Source organism: Canis lupus, chromosome 20 (genome assembly GCF_011100685.1).
Source record: "Canis lupus familiaris isolate Mischka breed German Shepherd chromosome 20, alternate assembly UU_Cfam_GSD_1.0, whole genome shotgun sequence".
In the NCBI taxonomy this organism is placed as follows: Eukaryota; Metazoa; Chordata; class Mammalia; order Carnivora; family Canidae; genus Canis; species Canis lupus.
Window position 1 is genome coordinate 54511043 of NC_049241.1, and position 27169 is coordinate 54538211.

The 27169-nt window shown below is 48.4% G+C and overlaps 1 protein-coding gene and 1 long non-coding RNA gene across 8 annotated transcripts in view; one reads left to right on the plus strand and one right to left on the minus strand.

Annotated features, from left to right (window-relative positions):
- Window positions 1–3852: 3852 nt before the first annotated feature.
- LOC102151740 lies at window positions 3853–8527 on the minus strand. Its single transcript, XR_005375195.1, has 2 exons — window positions 8346–8527; window positions 3853–4031 (listed from the first exon to the last, which is right to left on the minus strand). It is a non-coding gene; the product is annotated as an uncharacterized LOC102151740 (long non-coding RNA).
- RANBP3 (RAN binding protein 3) overlaps window positions 7956–27169 on the plus strand; it is a 53980-nt gene continuing 34766 nt past the window's right edge. For 5 of the 7 annotated variants that reach the window (XM_038567613.1, XM_038567614.1, XM_038567615.1 and 2 more), the window contains exon 1: window positions 7956–7995. In XM_038567613.1, coding sequence (XP_038423541.1) covers window positions 7971–7995 — 25 coding nt within the window. In that variant the 5' untranslated portion in view covers window positions 7956–7970. Of the gene's footprint in view, window positions 7996–8686; window positions 8796–27169 lie in introns of those variants that run through there. The other 2 variants (XM_038567612.1, XM_038567616.1) reach the window with 2 other exon arrangements.

A 27169-nucleotide genomic window follows, 5' to 3' on the forward strand; every position in this document is an offset into this window, starting at 1 on the left:
CCCCACCTCTCCCATCTCCCCAAAATGCCATAACATGGTCACTCTCTTTCCTCCTTGCCGCTGCCCAACTCCTCCTGGCCAGGAAAGGCAGCATGGTGGGGGAAATAGGTCCAGGCTAATGCAAATTTGAGTGAACTCCACGGTCCCTGGTTATGCCCTCGGGTAAATTACAACTGACCCTTGAAAAACAAGGTTAAAGGCGCCAACCCTCCTTGCAGTCAAAAACGCACCCATAACTTTGACCTCCAAAGAATTTAATAGCCTACTGTTGACCAATAAACAGTCAACTGACACATTTTGTATGTTATATGCTGCATTCTCAAAGCAAGCCAGAGGAAAGAAAATGTTACTAGGGAAATCATAAGGAAGAGAAAATACATATACAGCACCATCCTGTAGTCACTGATATAAATCTGCATATAAGTGGACCCACACAGCTCAAAGCCATGGTGTTCAAGGATCAACTGTACTTAGATCAGTTTCTCCATCTGCAAAAAAAAAAGGTAATAAAAATACCTACCTCACAGCATTGTGAGCTTTAAATAAGTTAATACTTACAAAATACTGGAGTAAGCATTCAACAATTGTGTCTCAGTGTGCACACTTGGGACCAGATCTCACTGGTGGGGCATCCTGGACACTGTGGAATGTGGAGCAGCATCCCTGGCCTCACCCATCCTACCAAGTGTACCTTTCCTCCCCGAGTCGTGACAACTACAGATGTCTCCAGATATGGCTCAGTGGCCCTCCTGGGGCAGAATGGACCCCAGGTGAGAACCACCTGTTGAGAGCACTATCATGATGACTGGTTCCCTCCATCTTTTGAACCTTGGAACCACATCATTTATCACTAGTCTTTCCCAACCCCTCAAACAAACCCTTACCCACTCAATGCTCTTATTTCTTGCTCCTGGAACTCAATCCATGGTCTCATTTGGGGCTTTCACCTTCACTGCACTTCTCACCTAACCTCCATGCTTTCACATAGACATACACACACCTGCCTCTTTAGTGCTTATCTTAATTGACACCTCCTCCAGGAACCTTTCCTGGAAGCTCTCCCACTAAATTAAGATTCTTTATACTCCACATTTCCCAAAAGCACTGTGAGCGAGTAGCTCTTGTCTGCCTTGCTCAATACCATAATTCCCCAACTCTAACAGTGCATATGTAGGTTCAGCAAACATTTAGTGAGTGAGCAAAGGTTTCTGGGAGAAGGTACTGTTCATAGTAATCACGGGAAGGTAGGGGAAAGGAGGAGAGAAAACACATGGAGGAATATTGAGGAATGGCCAAAGGAAAGGAAAGAAATCCACTCGGGGAGCGCCAGATGGCTCAGTCAATTAATCGTCTGCCTTCAGCTGGTGTTATGATCTCAGAGTCCTGGGACTGAACCCCACATCAGGCTCCCTGCTCAGTGGGGTTCTTTAAAAAATAAAATTACAAAAAAAAAAATAAAATAAAATAAAAATAAAAATAAAAAATAAAATTACAAAATAAAAAATATTTTTAAAAATAAATCCACTCAGGAGGGCCACCACCAGAATTTATTTATTTATTTATTTATTTATTTATTTATTTATTTATTTATATGATCAGATCTGGGCTTTAGGAAGATTTATTCTGGTACAGTGGGTTATACATAAACTAGAAGCAAGGAGGCCAATTAGGTACTTGATAAGATGGTTCAAGTGAGAGGTGGGGGTACAACTGCAGTGGGGTAGTAGGGATGGAGCGAAAGGGGAGCAAGGTAGAAGAGGTCCACTAGAGCCCCGTGCCTAACAGCAGATTGAGTGGGTTATGAAATCAAGTTGGTGGGTTACGATCAGTTTAGTTGTTTTTAATGGACCAAGATAGAAGTAGAAAACATGAGAAGTGTTGACAGGATAAATATAAACTAAACTTTGTAAAGTTTTTATTTCAGTTTAATATGTGTGCATATATACCCAGATGGTATTAGACTGCCATATAATGCAGCGTAAAATGTACAATATATTGGATATATGAAATGTATTGAATATACATATGTATCAAAAGATACAAGTACTAACCAGTAATTCTCAACCTATTTTGAGGTGTTGGGTCTCTTCTAGAATCCTCTGTGCCAGACATTTGTGGGGTTTTGCCATCAAGCGTCCATTCCACTTCTTTTGGAGTAACACCCTGATTCTCTTTTGAGGAACGACCTTTCTCCCATGGATTTAAATACCACTTCTATGTGGGCACTGAAGGGAATGGGCTTGGCATATGTGGGTAGCAGTGAGGAGGCCGGTATGGCTGGCTGCAAGGTGAGTGCGGGGGTGGGGGTGGGAGAGTGGGAAGGTAACATGGAAGGCTTCCTAGATCCTAGCCAGGAGCCAGGGTTTCATTCCAGGAGTTAGAGGCCCACGACCTCAGATTGACAGCTCCCCTCCATCAGCTCCAGATATATGGCTGCTCACCCGACACCTCTACTTGGATATCTCAAAATGGCAAATGGTTATCTCAGACCAGCAACCGCTGGGCACCTAGAAGCATTCACTCAATAGTTGATAATAAATGGTTGACAGAGGCATGAACTGGATAGAGTCATAAACTGGATAGTCAGGGAAAGCAGGAGAGGGTGCGAGGTAGTAAGTACCCCACTGTGCTGGACCCATCTCACACTTTTACCTGGAAGTCTGAGTTGTGAGCTGATTTAATCCTGAAAGCAACAGAAATGTGAGGATTCTCCTGGAGGTGCCCCACCCATTCTGCTAAACTCTCCTGGCTGCCAAGACCCACAGGAGCCTATGCAGTTTCTCCTTTTTCCCTTAATCTCAGGAGCACCAGGTCTCCCAGGATGGAGAGGCACTGTTTCAGAGGTGGACTATGAGCATCATCCACAAAAAAAAAAAAAAAAGAAAAAGGAGCATCATCCACAGAGCAGCCAGCATGGTGCAACCAAGACATGCTCTGTCTCTGCCTACCTGACCTGGTTCCCAGGAGATGCCAGACCCCCCAGCTGAAACCCCCAATTGACAGAGCCTTTGAGTCCCCATCAGGTTCAGTGACTTAGGAAAGAACTGATCACTTCCGAATCCTCTGCCTCCCCCCAGTGGTCACTGTGACACAACGACATCCTTTTCCCCTCAGGACACAAGGAACTGGGATTTTGGCTGAGACTAGAGGCAGTTTTGTTTACTAAATTGCAACAATGCAAGATAGGAAAGACCACAGGCAACAGATTGAAGGAGATACCTTCTTTCCCTCTTCTGCTTATCCTTCTCTTCCTCAAATATTCTCTATTTACATAGATTCAGAGATATTCAGTAATCACAATGGGAAAAGTAGTAATCTGGCAGACGCTATTTAAACCAAGTGATCTAAATTATCATCACGAGTGGTACAAAGTGACATCTTGTGCTTCCTGATACGGTGCACTGAGATGGGCACATCATTCCTATGTTATTCCTGCCAAAAACTGGTAACCTAAGTTTAATCATGAGGAAACATGAATCAAAGCCAAAATTAATTAATTTGGCATTCTTCCAAATAACTGGGAGTACTCATTACCAGTGTCATGGTCAAGAAAAAATAAGACTGAGGAAATGATCCAGACTGAGGAGACTAAGGAGAAATGACATCTAAGTGCGTGGGATCCTGCACTGGATCCTGGGACGAGGGAAGAAATCGTTTGTGATCAACAGTTGAACTTTAGGTAAGATTGGTGTATTAATGAATAGTATTGTAAATCAATGTGAATTTCTTAGTTTTGATCATTGTACTGTGGTTATGCAAAATGTTAATACCTGAGGAAGCCTAATGAAGAAGGTATAGGAAAGATGTTAGGGTTCAAAGCTGATGGCCAAGGAAGAATTCTTGAGACATCTCTGGTGCAAAAAAGGTGGTTTTATTTAAAGCACAGGGACAGGATCCATGGACAGGAAGAGCTGCACTGGAGTCATGAGGAATGAAGGAAGCTGATGCACCCAGCTTGGGTCAGGAGCCCCCCATCAGCATCAGCATCGACCACACGGGAACATCCTGCTGTCAGGAAGGCCACCTGTGGACTGAGGAAGGACAGGAAGGGTGCTGAGTGGAGGAGGCAACCCAGGATGAGTTCCCTTGCCCTCACCTGACTCTGAGCTCACTGAGGGTGGGGAACTGTGTAGTTGATTAATCTCTGGGTCTTCAATCTCAGCATGGGGCTGGGCACATGCCACCGCCAGAAATGTAGCCATTTATAACTTGACTGTGAAGGGAAGTTCACAGTTCTCAGAGCACAGCCAGGGCTCAAGGGGATCCTCAGACTTGTCTCCTGGTGGGCCGGGGAGGAGGCAGGCAGTGGAGAAGCCAGCCAATCAGCAGTTTAGGATAAATCACTTGGATCCCTCCATTTCCCACTCCCAACCTTTGTATTAGGAAAAACTCCAAACTCTTTGCTGTGGCTTATGAGGGCCTTACTGTCCCCTCCCTGACCTCATTTCCTCACTCTGCCCTAGCCACATGAAACTCACTGCTCCTCCAGCTCACCAAACTGGTTCCTGCCTCAGGACTTTTTTTTTTTTTTTTTTTTTTTTTTTTTAGGACTTTTATACTCGCAGATCTTCTACTAAATGTCACCTCCTCAGAGGGAGCTTCCCTGACCAATCTATCTATCTGTCTATCTTTCTTTCTTTCTTCTTGCTTTCTTTCTTGCTTTTCTTTCTTTCTTCTTTCTTTTCTTGCCTTTCTCTCTTTCTCTTTTCTTTCTTTCTTTCTTTCTTTTTCTTTCTTCTTTCTTTTCTCTTTCCTTCCCTCCTTCCTTCCCTTTTTCTAAGTAGGCTCCATGCTGGGGTTTGAGCTCATGACCCTGAGATCAAGACCTGAGCTGAGATCTAGGGTCAGATGCTTAACTGACTGAGCCACTCAGGCACCCCCAATATCCCCTTTTCCTCTGTGACAATATGCTGTTTTCTTTTCTTTGTAGCACTAGTCACTATTTCATATTACTTTGTTTACCTGTCTATTGTAAATATCCTTACAAAAGAATGCAAAGTTCCATGAAGCCAGGATCTGTCTTGTTCATCCCAACATGCAGAATGGTGCCTGATGCACAGTAGAACTATGAATATATATTGCTGTGTAACACTTGTCTCCTAGACTCAAGGGCTTGTAATAGCAACCATCATTTATCTTTCATAGTTTGTGTGTTGAAGAACAGGAAGGGCTAGCTGGGCAGTTCTCTCAGGGTTTTGCCACAATGTGGTTTGTGTCTTGGCTTCCTTACAGCATGGCGCCAAGACAGATGGGATTGTTTGCATGAAGACTGAAGGTTTTCAGGTTTGCTGTTCCAGCAAAGCAGATGAAAGTTGCATCCTTCCTGCCTGTTATGACCTAGACCACATAGCGTCATTTTCACTGTACTGTATTTAACCACCACTAATGAGTCCACCCCCAATAAAGGGAAAGGAACAGGGATCACCTTTTTTGATGGAAAGAGGGTCAAGAATTTGGGACCATATTTTCGAACTACCACCAGTAAGTGATGAATAGTTATTTAATAAATAAGTAAATATTGATGAAGTTAGTTAGAGGAGACCAGATAAAGCAAAAACAGGCCTAAGGTGCAAATGTTGGCAGCCATTGGCACTTTGGAGACAACTGTGAAACCGGTGGAAATTTAGTTAGCTCATCAGGCTGACAGGTTTAGCATCTATGTCCCTTGAAAAACCACAACTGGATTATATTTAGCAAGTGATGACGTGTTTCTGGGAGTTGCCCAAAGTGTGGGATGAATGTGGTGTATGAAATTACTTTAGGAGACATGCAGACATAGCATTAGATGACACCAAATCACATGATTTACAGTTCTCCGTTTTCAGTTCTCTTTCAGTACTTCTCATCATGTCAAGAAGAGTTTATGCTGAGTGATAATATGCCTTTAGTAACCCTCTAATACTCTGCTAATCTCTCTTTAACATCAAAGAGGCAGGCTTGGGGCTCGGTAGCTTGACTAACAACAGTATCTACCCAGAATTTAAAACCCTTGTTTTGTTTTCATGTTTATTTCTGCAATTATCTCCTATTCATGGCTTAGCGTTTTTTCTATTTGGATGGTGATATACTCTATTCAATGTAAATGTAAACCAATAAAAAGGCGTGTAAAGAAAAGTATTAAGTTCATTAAGAGACACAGAGTTTAGGGCAGGCCCGGTGGCACAGCGGTTTAGCGCCGCCTGCAGCCCAGGGCGTGATCTGGAGACCCTGGATCGAGTCCCACGTCAGGCTCTCTACATGGAGCCTGCTTCTCCCTCTGCCTGTGTCTCTGCATCTCTCTCTCTCTGCATCTCTATGAATAAATAAATAAAATCTTAAAAAAAAAAAGAGTCATAGAGTTTAGACATATGGTAAAGGGCAAGAAGATCTATCTATACAAGAGAAAAGATATATAAAATGACAAGAGAAAACATATATAAAATCAAACAATGAATATAATGCAACAAACTAAAAATAAGAAAAACTAAGCCTACACACTGCTGGTGACCAGATGAACTCAATGCTGTCAATCCTTTCCAGCAGTGACATTTTAGCTATTCCTAAAGAACTCAAGATCTGTGGCCTGTGCTTATATTTTGGTGGCAAAATCCAGTGTAGGAGAATCAAGGTGTCTGTTAAACAAAGTTAGTGTAATTCTTAATAGTATTAACCACCTCTCACCCCCTAAAATAAATGAAAGTTTCTGAACAGTGCTTCTGAAGGTCTGTCATGCATAGGAAGCCCTTGGGAATTTTGTTAAAATGTGGATTCTGGTGAAGGTCTGGTTTAGGACCTGGGATTCTGTATTTCTAAAAGCTTCCAGGTGATGTTGATGTTGGTGATTTGGGAACCGCAGTGAAAAAAAAAAATAGCAAGCTCTAGAAACAAATATAGTGTGTTCTGAACATCTCTTCTAGCTCTGCAATTAGTGATGTTCACATTAGTAGCCTGAAATCAGCCATGGTTAAAGTAGTCACACCAAGCAAATCACCACTACAAACCAGGGTTCGTTTCATTGTTTTATTAGCTGTGCTCTAGTCTTATGAAAGTGGTAGGAAAACATAAATAAAATTTACAATGAACTACACCACACACACATATAAATACATATACATACACACATACTGGCGCGCACACACACACACACACACATTCTCCCCCAGAGAAGCAGTTGTTAAACATCTGCCACTCCCCAGAGGTTGCACAGATGTGTACAGGGAAACCATGTAGATGAGGGGTTGGCAAGCTTTTTCTGTAAAGACCCAAATGGCGAATATTTTACGTTTTGCCGGCCAGTCTCTGTTAAAAAGGAGTGGGCACTGCTGCTGCAGCTCGAAAGCAGCCACAGACAATGTGTACATTAGTAAGTGCGACTGTTTTCCATTACATTGCGGACACTGACATTGAAGCTTCCTACAATTTTCACATGTCGTGAGATCTTCTTCTTTTGATCTTTCTCCTCCCCACCAATTGAAGGTGTAAACCATTCTTAGCTCACAAGCCAGATGCGGCCAACAGGCCAGGCCGTAGGGCCTGCTCGTCTAGATCACAATGGAAGAGGAGTGGAGCCGGGAGTCACACGGCGTAGACGCGGGACCCAAGGCCCCGGCACAGGGCCCAGCAGGTGCACAGACCCGAGGGCCCGAAGGAGTTCGGCAGGCTCCGAGGCCCGAGAGACCCCTGAGGCTCAACGGCACCGGGCAGGCGGGGAGCATGAGAGCAAAGCCACGGGAGCTCCGTGAGCCTTCACGAGAGGTTTAGAATTTACTCCAAAGTCACGAGAAGGCCCTCTGGACGCGCGGAGGAAAGATGAGCCCCTGATCTACTTCACACTGTGTAAAGACTCCCCTGCCGGGCGCGCTGCGCGACCCCGGGGCGCGGAGCCCCACACGCGGCGGCGGCGGCGGCGGCGGCGGCGGCGCCCCGGGGAGAGAGGCGAGCCCGGCCCGGCCCCGCGCGGCCTGCGTCCCGGCCACAGGGCAGAGCCAGGAATGCGCTCGGCCAGACTCCGGGCAGGTGAGCCGGGGAGGCGCCGGCGGCCCGACACCCTCCCGCCGGCCCCGCCCGCCTCTCACACGCCGACGCTCGACGCCCCGCCCCGCGCCAGGCGCCCCCAGGCCACAGCGGCCCCTCCCCCACCGGCCCTGCCTGCCCGATCTCTGACCTCCGACCCCCACCTCCCCCACGGCCCCACGTGTCCTAAGGAAAACGCTGGCCCGAAGTACTGGGCCCTCAGGAGGGGAAACTGAGGCCTCAGCCGACCGGGCGCCCCGCCGGCCTCCCGTCAGGCCTGAGCACGTGGTCAGCACCTCCCCCCGCCCCCGCCCCCGCCCCCGCTCCCGCCCCCCACAGATCCAGAGGTTCACCTCGGGGAAGGCCTCGGTCGCCGCTCCCTGGGCGGCTCACGCTCCCACCGCAGGGAACTCCGGGAAAACGAGCAGAAAGCCGGGGCGTCGAAACTCTGCCCTCTCCGCGCCGCCTCACCGAACGTTCGTTCCCGCGTCGCCGGCGACGCGCGCGAGGCTCACTACGCATGCGCCCTGCCCTGCCCACGCCCCCTTGGTCGGCGGGAAAAGGAGGCGGGGGGCAGTTAGTGCGCAGGCGCGTGCTCGGAGCGCGGCCGGGCCGGGACCGCCTGCCGGAGCGCGACTCCGCGCGGGTCTCAGCGCGCAGGCGCGAGCTGCCGGCCTCGCTCGGAGTCAGCTTGCGAAGTGCGCACGCGCGGGAGTTTCTGGCAGAAAGCAGGCGAGCCCGGGCCGGCGCGGGGCCTTGTGGGAGGGCTTAAGGAAGTAAAATGGCGGACCTGGCGAACGAAGGTAGGGGAGGTGCCGTCGGGGGCCAGCTGGCGGCCGGGGGACGGGCGGTGGGAGGCCCAGGGGCCCCAAGCCCGAGGGGTGAGCACCGCGGAGTGCCGGGGACCGTGTGCTCCCAGATAGCGGCCCAGCGGGCCCCGCGGCCGCCCCCCATTGCGTCCCCTCAGGCCGGGCTCCCCGGCCCGGCCCATCTCTCCCGGCAGCCTCGGCCCTGCCACCGTCCGGCCAGGGGGCCTGGGAGGGCGCTGGAGCCACGGCCCTGAGGCCCTCCTGCTCCCCAGGCCGGGTCCGAGCCTGAAGGGGGCGGGAGGCGCGGCCTCGGCGCCTTGGCCTCGGATGTAAATAGACCTCCGGGCCTGGTCGTCGCCCACCGCGCCACGCTCCCTCCCTCGCCGCCTCGTTCCCGGGGGCCCGGCTCGCCCCCTTCTCCGGCCTGGCGCCGAGCAAGCCCACCCCCGAATCCCGCGGGGTTCTCGTCCTACGCGGGCATGCTCCACGTCGAGGGTGGAGGACACCTGGTCTGTTCCCCACCCTCCCCGAACTCGGCCCCCCAGCTCCCGCCAGTTCCCCCCGGATCCTCAGTGGCGACCTGAGAGTCGCGCCTTTTCCATGCCCCCCCCGCATTTCGGCCCGGCCGCGGGGTGTGGACCGCTGAAAGCCCCGGCTGCTTTTTTTGGCCCTTTATCGCTGCACTTCCAGAGAAGGGGAAAGACAGAGACTGTGTGTGAATTCCCTCCTGACGTCCCACCCGAGCGTTTTCGACAAGGTTACAGTTCCACATCCTCTTGAGAAAGCACTCCCCAAGCTGCTGCTGTCTGCTTACATCGATGGTGGTGTTGATATCGCGGTAGCCTCTGGACTTCCGAGGCCTATTTTTAGCTCCCTCCGTTTCTAGGTGCACCTCTGTAGTTCTAGCAAGCTGTCCACCTGCCTGGCCCTCTTCCCCCATCCCACGCGCCCTGCTGCCGGGAGGGTGTCCTAAGGTTTGCATACTGAACTGTAAGAATGCATGAATGAAATAGTAACTGCCCACCTGGCCGAGCGTTGCGGGGCGCGGGGGGTGGGGGGAGGGGTAGTACCATGTACCATTCAAAGCCTTGAATTCTGTGATCGTGTAATACTCCTCACAAAAGATCCATGAAGGAGGTACTCTTAGCGCTTAGCGTGTTCTCTCGGTGAGGGAACCGAGTTAGAGCAGTTACTTGTCCGAGGCAGGTGAGTGACGCAGCTGGTAAGCAGCAGAAATGTGAAGCAGGTGGTCTGGCTTCCGAGCCCAGCCCCCCCATACACACGCCCGCCCCCCCCCCCCGTACACACGCCCCCCACCCCATCCCCCACCCCCTGCCATTTCGTCCTGTAGCCCTCCTCCAGCCGAGGGTTGAGGCATTCCAGTTTGTAAGAACCAGTTAAAAGGCAGGAGAGGGAGTGGGTAAATGGGAATCAGTAGGACATACTTTATGTCTTTACACATTTGGCCCGTTCGGTTTCTTGAGCTTGTTAATCTTAAAAATAATAACGGTCAGATGGGCTTATTCAGGAGTAACAGAATCACAATTTCAGACAAGCAGGTACCGGCAAAAACCGTAGGCAAGTCTCACCGCAGAGGAGAGGAACATTATCACAGGGAGATGGGGGAAATTGTGAGAACTCGTTTTGAATTGGAAGTCTGTTGGAGAAAAGCAACATTTCAGGGTGATGACGGTTTCTCATTGACTAATGCAGAGGTAGTCGATTTCTTACAGAAGATTCTTACAGAATATACCTCTTTTGTCAGGGCCAGTAATTGATATTTTTGTACTGTTGATGTTTCTTCTGTTGGGGGCTGTAGCTGACAGTTCTCCCCTGAATTTCTATTCCATAGTAAGGCAGCGCCTTCTGACCTCCATTTCTAGCCCCCCGAGCCTGCTTTAGTGAGGTTTTTCCCATTATTAATTTTCACAGACTCAAGACTTCACATATCCAACATCATAGTGATCTACATTTAAATGTCTCATGGGCACATCAAACAAAATCCCTGTCTTTGTCCCCAACACCTGTCCACTCCACAATCCTCCTCCCATTTGTAGTAGTGGCAAGTCCATTCTTTGAATTGCCCAGGCCAAAAACCTTGAAGGCCTGCTTGACTCACTCTTTCTTTCTCTTTCTCTCATGCCCCAGCAAATCCTGTCAGTTCTATCTTAAAATATTTCCAGAAGGTGACCACTTCTCACTACCAGTGCCGGTTTCCCCCTCTTGGGCCTCCCTTCCATTTGTACCCATCTAACAACTCAGCCCAGAAGCTAGAGTTGGCCCCCTTATACCTCCCTTTTCTCCCATTCCACCACTCTCTCCCTCACTTGCTCTGCTTGGGTCACTCTGGTTTCCTCAGTGTCCCTTGAATGGACTATATACTCCCTCTTTTATGCCTTTGGACCTGCAGGTTCCCCTGCTCCTGAAACAGTCTTCCTCCCAGATATCCCCCTGTGGTTCACTCCTGTACCTCCTTCAAGTTTTTACTCAAATATTTTACTTTATTATGGAGAACCTCTCTGCCCACCTATTTTAAATTGGATCCACATACTCTAATCCCCTATCCCCTTTATCCCACTTTATTTTACTAAGCACATATCATCATCTGACATGTGAAGTTTATTTGACTACCTTTAGAATATAAGCTTCACGAGGGCAAGGATTTCTTTCTGTTATGATCACTGATGAATTCCCTACATCTAGAACAGTGCCTGGCACAGAGTAGGTATCCAAGAAATGTCCGTTGAATGAATGACTGAATTCATCAGTGAGGACCCTGATTGTGAGGCATACTTTTGAACACAACGGGAAAATTATGGATTCCTGTTTTCCAGGGATAACATTTCTAGCAAATGGACTACACATGAGCTATAGATTGCATAATTGAATGGTTAGTATAAAATAGAAGAATGGAATGCTTTGTACTTAAAGTTTTTTCCTAGTAAATGCCACACTCAATACTTTGCCTCTGACACTAGTTCTGGCTCAGTTGTCCTCAGGACATAACTCTTAATGGCTTTTGGCTTGTACAGCCTGCTGGGATGTTTAATTTATTATTCACTATGTAAACTAGGGCTTTCTTGCTTATGCATTTTGAAACTTTAGGGACTGCCCCATATGTGTGCTTTTCCTCTTGCTGTTTTAGCTCCAGTCAAATGCCCTCTTAGCTTCTGTTTTTCCACAGTGGTATTCCAAGCTGGTCCTCCTTCATACCCAACCCTTCTGTCTCTCTTCTCTGGGCCATCACCACCTCTCTCTGTGTCTGAGGCAATGACTATGCACCTGAGCTGAGCATCAGAATCACTGGGGCAGCTTTCTTAAAACCACAAAGACTTAATCCCCACCTTCCAATTCTGTAAGATGTCAGGTGGGCCCTGGGCATTTGTATGGTAAGAAAGCAGCATGGGTGATTCAGATGTGCAGCCAGGGTTGAGAACCATTGGCTTGAGTAGTGCAGGTTAGGTGTGCTGTGCTTGTACACAAATAAACGTTTCCAATTGTGTATCTAATACAGCATCTTGTTGGCCTTCGTTGCCATGGTGATCTCTTCAGGGATGGTGACAGCAACTCCCACAGCCCTTTCTTGGTACTTCTATAGTCTGTGACTTTCAAAGTCCAGTTGGAATGCTTCTCTCCTAGGAGAGAGACTGTGTGTGTGTTTTACACTTGTGTCCAGGGATATTCTCTTCTTCTCCTTGGCATTTTGCTATTCATATATCTCAAACTCATTAATCATCCTATCCCTGAAGTTACTCTGCATTGTAGATGGATGTCAAGATTTGAATGCAGAGTTTTGTATCTGGTAAAAATAAAGAATGGGTAGGGGGTGAGTAAAATCTGTTTGAGCTGTAAGATATCTTGGATTCCAGATCCCAGTGTTTAAAGATGCCATATGCATATGAATCCTTTCTGGCCTGTGGACATGGTATAAATCAGCATTCTCGACTTTGCCCCTACCTACATTTTTGAGCCAGATGATTCTGTATGAGTGAGGGCTGTCCTATACATTGTAGGATGTTTAGTGGCGTAGCACTGTCCCTAACTCTACCACTGTATGCTAGTAGCACACACTCTCCCCTGCACCCCTACCCCAGGGGTCATGACAACCAAAAATGTCCTCAGACATTGCAGTATGTCCCAGTGCAGGGAGTGGAGAACCACGCTCCAGGGTAAGACCCACTGGTATAAAGTAATGGCAGGGCACAGGCTTTGCCTTGCAGAGAACTGGGTTTGTGTTTTGACTCTTCCACATACTCTGAGTGACTTAACTCCTTTGAGCCTCAGTTTCCTCACCAGTAAAATGAAAATCATGTGTATTTCATGGCTGCTGTGAGCATTGGATGAATTAATGCATCTGAATTATTTAATACTCATCTGCACGCATAGTAATAAACAGCCAGTATAGAGTAGCTGTTTTTTACTATAGTGAACTCATAATGTGGACTGGTTTTGCATAAATGCTCAGCAGAGAGAGAGCAAGAAATGAGTGTGAATAGTATAGGTGAAGTGAACCCACTGTTGAGATGGCCAGCCAGAGCTGGACTGTCAGCCCTCCTGGGTTCTGTCTTGCCTTCCACATGATCACCTAGCCCAGGCTTCTCAGCCTTGACACTATAGACATTTGTGGCCAGGTAATTCTTCGGCATATGTGCCGCCCCGGGCCTTGTAGGATGTTGATCAGTTTCTCTGATCTCTTCCCACTAGATGCCAATAGCACCCTCCTCCCTCCCGCAGATGTGACGACCAAGAACGTCTGCAGACATTGCCCAGTGTCCTGGGGTAGAGGGGTACAAAGTTGCCCACATTTGAAAACCTCTTATTTAGCCTAACCAAATGCTACTCTAGAGATTTTCAAGGATGGTTTGGCTTTTCACCTCACTTTTCTCCTTACTTAACACCTGAGAGAATGAGATACAAGTGAATTTTTATTGTTGATCTAGAAACTAAAACCGTTGGAATCCTCAATTCACTAAATTCTCACCATCCCTTCCCCTACCCTAAACTTATTTTTAGGATAAGTGAGAGACAACTGTTTTAAAATTTTTCATGAAGTTATGATAAACATTAACTCTGGAATTTGTTCTGAGATCAGAATGTGTATGTGTGACTCTAGTGCCTCTTATATCTGTAGCAGATGGGCCTGGTGGTAGCTGAGTGGTGTCATGCTACCTCCAAGGCTACATTTTTATATGTTTTGAAGAAAATAAGTTTTGGTTCTACTGCATAGATCGAAAAGGTTGTAGTTCTGCAAAACTTTTGAACCAAGTCTTCAGCCTGCCTCTCAGTTAACTGGAAAACGGGATTACCCCAGCAGTCCTGTAAGCGTCGCACATTCATTGGTTGTCAGGGCTAGTGAGGATCTGGTGTGTTTATACTGTGGGGGAGTTAGAGTAAGTGGAGGCAGCAGCAACTAGGTGAGGTTAGAGCAGACAAGCTCACATGGCATTTGGAAGAGTGACAGTGTGTGAGAGTGGCAAAGGGGGCATTTTAGGTACCAGTTCAATTCTGACCTAGTTAGTGAATTTGGGCACAGAGAATAGGCCAGGGCAGAGTGGGAGATGAGGACCATTTGGGGAATCTGAGAAGGACCTTTCTCCTGTTACGAAAACCTGGAGAACGTCAGGCCACAGAGATGGCTGGTGTTAACTTGGCCCAGCCTTGGTAGCTCTCCATGGTACTGTGAAGCAATCCTGAGGCAGGTGGGTTTGCAGCATTATCTATTCAGGATCTAGTGGTGCTGTTGAAGGTGGCAGCAAGCAGCAAGAGTTCTTTGTTTTGTTTAAAAGAGATTTGTTTTTGCCACCTACCCACAGTACCCTTCCTGGGTCCTATGGAGTCTTGTTTGTAGTCGGTGTGACTTTGCTCTACTTGGTAGAAAACCGTATAGCATAGGGCTCAGAGAAAAAAAACCCTGCCTGTCCACAGTTTGCTTCTTCCTTGGCAATCTGGGCATCTGGGCACTCGGTGCTGTTGCCTACCTAGTACTTACCGTGAGTCTTAGCCCTCGCTTGTTTAAGGAGCCTGTTGAGGAAAATAAAAACTGATGTCTAGGCCAAAGCTCTACAGATGTTTTAAACATGAAGCCAGAGTCAAAAGCCACAGGTAGAAGTGGTAAACTTGCTTCGGGGGCAAGCGGACATGTTTAATTTGGCCCGTTTAGGGATTTTTGTTTGTTTGCTTAAGATTTTATTTATTCATGAGAGACACAGGCAGAGGGAGAAGCAGGCTCCCCACAGAAAGCCCGATGTGGAACTCCATCCCAGGACCCCGGGATCATGACCTGATCGCAGGCAGATGCTCAGCCACTAAGTCACCCAAGCATCCCTTTTGTCTGTTTTTAATTAGGAACCAACACTTAAGAATTCTGAGATTTCATGGAAAAAGTAATCCCGGTCTCTGATTTTTCTTGAAAAGCAGGACCAGCTTTCCCAGTGATCTTGTGCAGGAATGAGTTGCCAGGACTGAGGAGCAGCTGCCACTCTTAAGATAGACTGTATGGGGCAGCCCCGGTGGCGTAGCGGTTTAGTGCCGCCTGCAGCCCAGGACGTGATCCTGGAGACCCGGGATCGAGTCCCGAGTCGGGCTTCCTGCACGGAGCTTGCTTCTCCCTCTGCCTGTGTCTCTGCCTGTCTCTCTCTCTCTCTCTGAATGAATAAACAAATCTTAAAAAAAAAAAAAAAAAAGATAGACTGTGTGGCCACAATTAAAATGTTGAAGGCATAGCAAACAGCAAACATATGAAACTCACAGGAGAGAACATCAAATGAAAATTGTAGACACAGTGATCACAAATATGTAAGATGTGTCTGCAAATAAAAAAACTTGGGGTGCTCAAAATAAAAAGATAGACTGTGTGCCCTCTGGGACACCACAGTCTGTACCAAGTAGTTTGGGACCTGGCCTGCTTCCTTCTTTTCCAGTGCCTGCCTGACCTTGGTTGGCATTTGGGTTTCAGCCCTGTGGTACCACCTCTTATATGCAGCTGTCTCTGCTTGTTAGCATAGAAACTCAGCATAAAGCTTTTGACGGTCTGTAATGAATTCAGGATTCACTATCCTCAGAATGCTAGTACTCAGAGAGGAGCATATGGTAGCAATTCTCCAAGATGGTCCAGGGCCCCGGGGAGTCCCTAAGACCTTTTCAAGGGGACTGCAAATTCCAAACTATTTTCATAATAATACAAAGACATTGTTTGCCCTTTCCACTCTCATTCTCTTGTGAATGGACAGTGGAGTTTTATCCAAAGGTTATAATAGTGTGATACAGCAACAGATGGACTGCAGAAGCAGATAAGTGACTTTAGCTGTCTTTTCTTAAGCCAGATATTAAGCAGATTTGTCAAAATATGAAATAATGCCATTTTTCTCACTGATTTTTTTTTGTTTTAAAAAGTTACTTTTCATAAAAGTATGTTGTTTAAGCCTTTACTCTTTTTATCCTAAATAAGGTAACGTTTTGGTTATTTTCTTGGTTTTAATTTCTCACATGTTAAGACATGGCTTCTACCCACATTATGCCAGTGGAACCCCCTACCCTTAGTCATGCCAAGGAAAAATGTCTACAGACATTGTCAGATGTCGCCTCAGGCAGAATTGCCTGAATTTAAGAACCCCTGGGTTAGGGGAGTCCATTGACCCCCAAGAGACTACATTCCCTAGTCGTCTGACCTGTGAACCTAGGATGCTGCACACATTTAAATATACAAAGTGTGGGGAGGGAGAGAAGTGACTCACAGAAGGTAGGGGGTCACCTCAGTTTGTACTGTCTGACTCACTGGGAACTTAGTTTGATGTATAATGGGAGTTAGGGATCTAACTCAGTCTTTTTCCAAATAAAGCACAATTTCTCAATTGCAGCATAGTTAACTTTGAGATTGGTTTGGGGACCCTCCTGTGCACTCTAGGATGTTGATCAGCATCTCTGGTCTCCATCCATGAGGTGCCATTAGCAGTTCGCCATATTATGATAACTGAAACTATCTCCAGACTTTGCCTAATGTCCCCAAGGGCCAAAATCACCCCTGGGTGAGAAGCACTGGGTTATGAGATTAAGTAAAACTATCCAGGAATAGATTATTTGCCAAATGGAATTTAGGGCCTACCCTCCCAGCCTCCTATGTCCATTGTGACCTTTTGGCAGATGAGGAGGCATCGTGGACTTCATATCCCTGTGAAGATGGAACAGTGTTTTCCATGACCTTCAACACTATCTCGGGTTCAATGTAAGGACCTTCAGAGAAACTCTGGGTCCAGGCCATTCCGTGTCGCAGGGCTGAAGCCAAAGGCCACATAAGCAGGGAGGGTCAACTGATACAGTGTGCCTGCTTCCAGCCATAGACTCTGGGAGCCAATGCTCATCCTTTGTGGTGAATCAATTTCATTGACTTCACGGGCACCTGTTCTCTGCAAAACCGTAGGGTACTATGCTTGGCTATCACTCTCCTACTAAAGAAATAGGTGTTTGCAGAGATGATAGTAGTTGCCCGAGCACATGTTTAGAAGGCAGGCCTTGCTTTATGCAATAAGTTTAAAATGCTTTTGCTTTAGTTAAACTCCTCCAGGTTTGCCACATGGAATCTTGGGAATTTCTTGACCCAGAATGAATGCCTGTGTCACATTTGTAATAGCAGAGTGGGAGTGGGGCACCCGGTTCTTGAGAGTTCGCCTTTCTCAGGACATGGGAGTGAGGAAACCAGCTACCCTGCACTCCGAAGGGAAAGGATGTCTTGTCATACTGATGGGCCTCTGGGGGTCCTGAGAGCCCAGGGCCTGGATCCGTCATTATGAGCACCACTGGAGGACCCCTTGTCGGGAGCTTTTATTGCCAGAGGAACAGGACTTGTAGCTGACCACACCTGCCTCTGAGAGAGCACGACCGTCTTTCACAGTCCATTAAGATCCTCTCAGTCTGTGCGCAGCTGAGCTCCAGCAGCTCAGTCCCCAGAATCTGCCAGAATACCCACTTTGCCCTGTTTTGCCCTGGCTCCAAGGCAATGGGACCGGCCTAGGTTACCGTCATCACTGCCACTTGTCACCTGGATGGCTCCTAAAGGCTCTCACTGGTCCCCCCGCGTGTGCTGCCTCCATGAGACCAGACCTCCCCAGCCCCCACCCCCAGGAAGGCTTCCCTAGCATTCTATTACCAAACTTGCCTCACACACAAAAATGGGAAGAATTGCGTAAGGACCACTGCCAGCGTGACCCTTTAAAAATATAAACCGGGTCATATCACTCCTCTGACCTCCCTTTAAACAGGATAAATCCAGACTCCTCACCATGGCCCTTTCCCCCTGTGTTAGCCTCTAGGTTTCTTTCATACCCTGCACAGTATACTCTGCCTTCACCTGCCTCACTCCTTTATGTTTGAGGTTCAAATGACTCCTTAGGGTGGCCATACCCAACCACTCGCCCTACAGCTCCCACCTTGTACTCTTTCCCACCACCCTGCTTGTGCCTAGCACATGGTAGGTAGGTGCTTAGTAAATCATACGAGCAAGGCTTAACTCATTGGCCTTCCATCAGGTCATGACTTGAGGGATTGTGAGCAGCTGAGGATGTAAGTTGTCCCGGCATCTGGGCAGCTTTAGACAAGGCCAAATTTTAAGGCCTTTATCATTATTGGGGACCTAGGGATTGGAGATAGTCCTTGAATCCAAGATTGATGCTTTAAGGTGGCATTGGTGTTCTTTGCAGTCTTCTAGGTATAATTATAATAATGAAAATAATGCCAAGGTAGAATTCCTGTTGTGTGCTAGCCACTTCCCAAACACTTTGCATCATTTCATTAATCCTCCTTGGAACTGCCCGGGGTGTATCACCATCCCTGTTGGACTTTGGGGGAATGGGGAAGGTCCGCTGAGTTTCCCAGGAGCCCAGCCACAAGTGCTTGAGACCAATTTGAATGCCCACAAAAACCAGAGCCTGCGTTTCATAAGTTTTGGTCTGCCGCCTCAGCGGAAGTTCTGTGGTCCTTGGATTTCCTTCCTGGGGGTGGATTTCCGTTGTCTTTCCTGGAACTTTCCCCCAGTTTTCAGCTCCTTTGAGTTCACCTCGGCTCTGTCGTGTCCCATCACCTCGTGGGTGAACAGAAAAGTGCTGCAAAGCTGTCACCCTGAATTTCTTACTTTCTGGTGAAGTTGCTGACTTTTAGGATTTATTTAATAAGTTTGTGGGGTTTCTCTTGGATTCAAGGCACAAAAGCACAGGTTCTGTCACAGCCACTTATGTCGATGAGTGGGGTGGGGGAAGGAATAGGAAGGTTTGACCACAGGGCCAGTTTGTGTAGAAGTGAAGAAGGCAGAATGGGACTTGGCCTTTGGTGGGACCTCAGGGGACCTGAGGCACCCAGCTTGGAAGTCAGACTTAGGGTCCTGGTCCCAGCTCTGCCACTTACCAGCTTTGTGACTTTAAGCAAAGCACTATCTATCTGCCTGAGGCCTGTCTTATTTCATGTGAACATTTCAAGTTCGTAGATCAGAGATGATAAATAATGTGCACATCACAGGGATGTGAAGACATCAGAGGAGACTGGGTAGGTAAAGCACCTACTGCTGGGTCTAGTAAAGACTGTTGCGCAAATATCAGTTGCTTGTTGCTCCTGTTGTTTGAGGTATAGGGACACAGCAGTTAGATTAGAGCATTGAAAAGTGGCTTGCTCAAAAAAAAAAAAAAGAAAAGAAAAGTGGCTTGGTTTTAGTAGGTGAAGGTAATGACAGGATGAAGAGCATTCCAGAAAGAAGTGCATAAAATAAAAGATACCGTCATCTCCAAAACTGTGCCCCCTATAATCTCCCTGAGGCCAATTGAGAGTTGCCTGGGGAAAAACACATTCGAGTATGGAAAAAGGAATTAAGGGGCCCATCACCCTCTAATAGCTGGGCTGGGTGGCCACTGAGTATTCGGGACACTGAGATCAAGAGAGGCATCACCTAGCAACAGCATGTTTGAGATCACTTCCATTCTTTACCAGAGAATTAGTTTGAGAATACAGTTGACACATCAATGACAAATTCACCTTTATGTTGCTGCTCAGAACTGTTTATAATAATTCTTGAGAAAAGAAATGACTTGAAGGGTTGAGATAGTAAGTGTTGTAGGATTAAAGCAGTTGTCACGTCTTAACAGACTGTTATTTTTGTTGCCAAGATCCTTTCCATATTTTTTGCACAGATAAGAAGATTAAGACACATCAGCCCAGGATTAAAGCTCATTTTACACAAGTACCTTGCTGACATTTTGGTCAGGAATTCCAAGTGGCTTTCCACATGGGGGCTGTTTCCTGGCAGGTGTTTGAGTCATCATTTAGGAGGGGAATAAACAGAATGGGTCAAGATATTCCAGATTCACTTCTCTGTGTGTTTTCCTGGGCCTACTTATTCTGTTTAGTTTAATGGACAGTCCTCAGAGACAAAGGTTGGAGGCAGCCCCTGGGGGTGTCAGCTTGTTGCACAGCAGGCCTGCCCATAGTATTTGTGTACTTTACTCCTTCCACAGCATGAAGAGAATGTGTTTGTGTTCAGCCTAAATTCTGAATATGTTCTGCAGTGCATTGTGTGGTTAAACCTTTGAAAGATGAAGACAGCACATCTTGTTTCACCATAGAGCATCCACATCTTGGAATGTGTCTTCATTCTGTCCTTGATGATCCTAAGGATCTGCTGTTGGCCTCATTACACCCTTGTCTGGGTCAGAGGGTCACTTGACTTGAAAGCCTCAGCCTCCTCCCCCACCCCGCACCCCAAACTCATCGGTCACCCTCTAGTTTCCTTTGTGCTTTTTCTGGAATGATGACTGGCAGCTGCTTTCTTCCTGATGCTACTTCTCAGAAGAAAAAAAGTGTCTATATCTTAGCTCCAAGGCCCACCCGGGTAGAAAATAGGGGAGGAAGCAAACTGAAGTCATAAGTTCTCCCTCTGGCACTTGTATGTGGACGACAGCATAGCTCAGATGCAGTTGGAGACCCAACTCTACCTTGGACAAGTCACTCACCCTCTGAGTTTCCTGTAAAATAAGGATGTTGCTATGACCTCTCTCCAAAAGTGGTTGCTAAGAGTCAGAGAGGTGAGATGTGTAATGCACAGAGTGCCTGCCCAGCCCATTAATATGCACTTGTCGACTGCTAGCTCATGTATGAAACCATCCTGCGGTTTTGGGAAACCCCATTTGGGATTTCTGTCAATCACACAGCACAGGCTGGGAGAGCTCTAAAACCAGGATCCCAAGACCTCTTATCCTGGAGGCTGAGAAGCATTCTCTTCTATCCTGGGGCCACCTCTGGGGTCTAGGCCAGCTGCTGGCTCTCCTTCCCTTGCTTGTAGCAAGTAGCAGGGACTTGACCTCTTGTCCTCACATCTGGGCAGCTGCCATTACCCATCCTGCCCCAAAAGGTTCTTCCTTCCTTTGCCGGCTTCCATTTAAAGGATCCTTGTGGTGCTCCTTCCTCCTTTATCGCTGTCTTGGAGATAGACACATATGTCCTTTTCTCTTTAGGGTTTTGCCACCAGTCTCTGGGCAGAAAAGACACAAAGTAAAACCGCGAGTCCTGGTTCCTGGCCTACTTACCGGGGTGGTCTGGGAAGCCTAGTGTTTTAATCCTCTCAAGTATGGGACTGTTTAAAAACTCTCCTCCTTTTGTGCCTCTTTACCACTATATGAGAAGTTATTTATGGGCCCTCTCCCTAACACAGATATCATACACCAAATTATGGGCATTACTTTCGGGTGAGGCCTTTTCAGGACTTCCCACACCTGTACACAAGGCATCTGAGGCCTTTCTCTGTGTCCTGGGGCCCCAGCTCAGTTCTGCTTTAGGAGAAGGGCCCGCCTCTTTGGAGCCCCCAGCTTCTGCCCAGAGACTTATATTCTCTGTAGGGAGAATGGTCTGTGGTCCCTTGGGTCAGGAGGGAACCTACATATCAGGAACCTCTGCCTTCTTTGGAGCCATCTTTAACTCATTTCCTCAAGAAAGAAACTACCTGAGTGATTGATGCGTACCTTCCAGGAGCTTCTACACTAGACCTTGCAGGTGTAAATGTGCAAACCTCAGATCCAGCAAAGGGAGGGAGTGCACTCTGCTCCTATGGCCCTGGGCTGGGGTAGTCTGTTTTCTGTCAGTCCTGAGGATCTGGAGTCAGCTGGTACGTTCAGACATTAGTGAAGTAGCAGGCACACAGCAGGTACCCCCTTGACCTTTAGTTCTTCCAGTGCATCCCATTTCTGCTGCCTTATTCTTCCTCATTCCTGGTCACCTAGCTAAGTGTTGCTGTCCTCCTGCTTAGATGGTACTTCCTTCAAGAAGCCTTCCTGGATCTACTCCTTTTCCACAGCCTCACCAAGTTGGATGCCCCTATTCTGCACTCTGAGTCCCTTTTGTGCCTCTCCCATGTTGCAGCATTCAATTAAAGTCTAATGTCTGCTCTTGGCAAGCAGGGAACATGTCTCTCCATATCATCACCACACCCATATGAGGCCCATATGAGGCCTGGCATGCAGTGGGCCCTGGGGAGTGTGGAGCTTCTAAAAGTTACAGTTGCTGAATGAATATCATGATTGAATCTATAAACATAGCAAGATATGCAGCTGGGGGAGTGGTTCCCAGGCTCCGCAGCGTGGAATAGAGTGCCCTCAGTCAGGGCTGTGTCAGCAATGCCTCCAGGAGCAGGGCCTGCATGAGGATGGATCAGGTTGTGTGTGTAGAGAAATCCCAGATATCTGGCAGAGGTTGGAAATAAGAGTAGAAATCTGCAGCCTTTCTGTGGCTGGGCTTGCCTATCCGTGTTATCACCAGGACTGCAAAGACCATCCAGGACAGCCATGGGTAGAAGGTGGCAGAGGACAGGAGGGAGAGCAGGCCCTCTGTGAGCCAGATGTCATGGAGGCTCACTCTTTTCAGCTTCTGGCCAGCGTTCTCCACTTTTGCTTTTTGCCTAGGGGTTGGAGGTTGGGGTACGTTTCCCCCCCTCGGACCTGATCAGCATCTGGAATCTCATGTGGGCTCGGGCTGGGTGTCATCTGGAGTGCGTGAGCTGAGCAGGGGCGTGTAGAAGAGGTTAAGGAAGGGTTTATAGCAGCAACTACCTTGGACTTGGCATGTAGTGCCTTGGAGAGCTGGGAAGAGGCCGAAGCACCTCCCACATGCCTCCCAGTGGCAGGGTTGTAGTTTGAGGTCACTTGGGGGCTCTGAATCACACCCCACCTCACATACCAGTGTTGGCCATAGTCATCCACAGGATACAGTTCTTGGGCCTCATGTTAGGGAAGGGATAAGGAAGGAGGGGTTTCCTAGTCAAATTACTTTGGGGAACATTTGGTTAAACAGGGTTCTTTATTGTGGATTTTCTTAACCCTTACTCTACTGATGTCTTGAGCCAGTGCCCCAGGAGGGCTGCTTTTTCACAAACTCATTCAGTCAGAGAGCATTTTACAGGAACAAAACAAAATACCTGGTGGATAGATTTTGGATCAAGGAGTTGACATTCGATTAACATTTTAATATTTTAGGTCTTCACAGGAGCCTGGGCCTCTCTAGAAATCTCTGGTGGCAGTTTTCTCTTTGCTTGTGACAGACAGGCTGGGATGGGAATTGAGGCAAATCACAGAAGCTTTATTGCTCTGAGCCCTGTTCATTCCCCACACTTGGGTTTCAACTGGCTGAGTGAAGGCTGCTTGTCCAGTGACATAACCAGGAGCAGTTTGATGGGAGCCAGCTAAGAACACAGGCTGAGGCTGCTGTAATGAGTGTGGGGCACTCCTCCTCAGAACGAGTGCACTCAAGTTGTCCTTTTGAAATATCAGTACTAATTCACAGCTTACGGGCTTCAGCCGTCCTGGAGCCAAGCGGAAATTAAATCTGTGTGACTCTGATGCTTTGTGCCTTTGGTGGAGAGCTGACTGATGCTCGTTGCTACGTTTCAGTTAGTGTGGTGGCTGGGTTCATGACCCCCAAACCGTCAGTCATGAGGGTCCCAGTGGGCCCTGACCTCACCGGTCCTGGCAGTGTTTTGTTGGCTCTGACTTCTTGTTGAGCGTCTGTTACGTGTGCAGCTCTGAAGGTACCATGGTCAACACGACAAAGGCCCTGCTGTGCTGGGGCTCACGATCCAAGGGTAGATGCTGTCGAACAAATAACCCCCCACAAACTCCAGGCTAGGTTCACAGACACACCCGTCGCTTTTATCACGTTTGACCATGAGGTTTTCTGCCCCCGGTTTCCTGGTCCCCATTTTTCTGTAGAGCCTTGCACAGAATAAGGGCTTAATGAATATTTATGTGAGTAAATATTCAACACAGGAGCTAGTGTTACACATGTGAAGACCTGCAGAAGGGGTTTATAGTTCAAATGTTTATTGGATGGTTCTCCCTGGTGCGCACTGGCTGCCGGGCTGAGGCGCAGAGCTGTTTTGGATGCTGTCTCCATGGTCTCTTGGCCTCCCTGACCAGTAGCCTTGGTGTGACCAAGAAATGGGGTAAGAGCCAAGAGCATGAATGCATGCCCTGGTGCCCTGGGGACACAGGGGCAGGTATGTAGCTCAACCTGGCAGCTTCCTGAAGGACACAGTGCCTGTACCTCAATGAGTGTTGGCCGTGGAAGAGGAGGTGAGGATGTGTCCTGGGCAGAAAGCCAGAAGTAATGACAGAAGCACAGTGGCGTGCAGGGGGCAGCGGGCCCTTCGGTGCCACTGTAGTGGTAAGGTGGCGATGACCTGAGGGAAGGAGCTCTGACCCTAGTCTGGGAGGACAAAGCTGAGCTTTAAGTGTGCGTCTCACACCTGTGGTTCTGGCTGTTCTGCAGAGGCTGGACTGAAGGAAAGGAGAGTAGAGATGGAGAAAGGAGGTGGCCGGTAGCAGGGGTCGAGGGACCAGAGCCAGTAGTTAGTGAGGGAGTATCTGCTTGGGTCTCATCCAGGGTTCCAGTTCTTCAGGAAGCTGCCCGCAGAGCTGGACCCCATGTCGCTTCCATTGCGTCCCGCCCCCCCCCCCTCCCCCCAGCTGAGCACCGAGCCCAGTTGCAGTGCAGTAAGTAGTTTTTCCATTAGACGGGACCTCTCCTAGCTCATGCCTTGACCCTGCCCTGTGGCTTTGTCCTGTCCTGTCCCAGGGACCCAGAGGCAGCCTGGGTGACCCATGATTGCCCGAATCGCTGCAGCCCCTTCTGCATGCCTGCAGATCAGCCAACACTAGAAAGCCTCCTCCGTTATCATCCAAACAGTCCTCCCTCTGTTTTGGTCCTTCCTCAGTGGCCTTCCATCCATTTCTCCAATACCCCCTTGCCCTTACTCCTCCCTCATGCCAAGTACTGTACTTAGACCCTGGGGCAGCCAGGGGAACAAGGTGCTCTCCGATCTCATTGATCGCTTAGTAGGGGAGACAGAGCATAAACTCATAAATACCTAGTATATCTCGTTGTGTTCCCTCCTGTGAGAAAGTGTCTTTGCTTCACTGTAAGGCCAGGCAAGGTTTCTTCTACAGAGTATAGTGTATGTTTAATTAAGTCAGAGGTGGCTAGGCCTCGCCTCTCATGCTGGAGGTTGTTAGAGAAAGGACAGAAACAGCTAAGACAGGCTTGAACAAAAGTCAGCATTTGTTGGTTTAACCGAAAAGTCATTGGGGGTGGGGTTAGCTTTGAGCTGGACTGAACCCAGAGCTTCCAACAGTGTCTCCAGGATTCAGTTTCCTCCTTCATCTCCAGCTCTGCTTCCCACTGGATTGACTCTGGTCCAAGGTCCCTTTTGGTGACGTGAGACCTCTCACAACCCCAGGATTACCTCCCACCAGCCCTGCAGCCCCAGCAGAGACAGAGCATCCCTTTCCCCAGTAGCTCCAACAAAAGTCTTAAACCCAAGTCTCATTCACTGTCAGTGACCTGGCCTTGTTCACATGCCATGGTGTCCCTTGGGGCAGGGATATGAAGTACTCTCCTCCTCAGACCTAGAGCTAGGGGCAAGGGAGGTAAAGAAATTTCCCTAAAGAAATGGGGGCTGGAGGGATGCTGAGCTGGCCCAAACTCCCAGCTCCTTCGTGTGTGCCTTCACTCCTTGCAGCTGGCTAGGAATCAAATGCAGAAGAGAGATTCAGACATGGATCTGCAGTTCTGGATGCTGGGTAAAGGGCAGTCAGTACTAGAAGCTGTCTGGGGTTCTCCACAGAAGTGGTGTGAATTAGCTACTGCTGTCCACAGAGTCCCTCCTCCATTCCTTTGCTGTCATTTATTTCCTTGCACAGGCACTTTCATTCACTCCTCATCTGATTTTGTCCAGCAGCACCAGCCCCTGTACAGGGAGGGGGCTGCTTAGGGAATCGTGGAGGCCTCGTCTGTGACTCTTCCGCCTCCCACCCTCCTGCCTTGTAGATTTTGGCCTCATACATTTATTCACCCCAGTGTTTGCCATGGGTTGTGCAAGGTAAAGACTGTCTCAGTGAATCAGACTCAGGGACTCAGGTACTGCGTGGCTTCAGTGTGCATGGCAGAGGGAAGAGCCACCATGACTAGGCTGCTGCCCCAAAGTCAAGACCAGTGTCTGTTCTGCTTCTCCAAGGAGCGAGAATCTGGTGGATGCAAGTGGAACTGTGTCCTTTTGATCATCTCAGTCTTGTCTCTCTTCCTCCCCAGACCTTTCCTCCCTCCTAACTGGTCTGTCCATATCACCCCCTTCCTCAGACTGTTCACTCTTTGAACCTGAACCCAACTCCTTTTACAGCACTTCCCCGAGTCCTTAGCATGGTGATCATCTGCCCCTAGGCTCCCTGTCACTTTTATAAGATGTGTTTTCACACCTGCCGCTCCTTCCAGTCTCTTCTGTTTGGACTTCAGGAGCCACCTCTTCTCAGGGACATTTCCCTGACTCTAGACTAGCCGCTCTGACCAGCTCTCCACACGAGTGCGCTCATGAACCAAAGATCCTGTCCCTTCCCACATAGCAGTCCTGCTGGGTAAAGCTGTATGTAAGTACAGATTCCTGGTTATCTTGGCTCCCCAGGACTGAGGGCTCAATGACAGCAGAGTGGTATAGTGCTCCCCAAACTCATTCATGATCCTCCTTACTTCCCATCCACTGCCTGCTCTCAGGGCTTTGAATGCTGACAGGGCCCCTGGGTGCACCCCATAGGATCCATGTGTGTACCCAGAGCCACCACACCCAACCTCAAGGCAGGCAGCATCTGGGCCTTCCCCATGGGTGAAGATAGTCCTCATTCAAAATTCCCCAGCGGGCAGCAGGGACTTTCTGAGCTGCCATCCATGCAGGGGGCAAGTGGCAGAGGGCTGTAGATTTGGCTTTCCCTGCAGAGGAGACAAATGGTGCTGCCTGAGAATAGAGGGTGGCACCACCCTTGTCTCATCATGACAGAACATTTCAGAGGATTTCTTCCTTC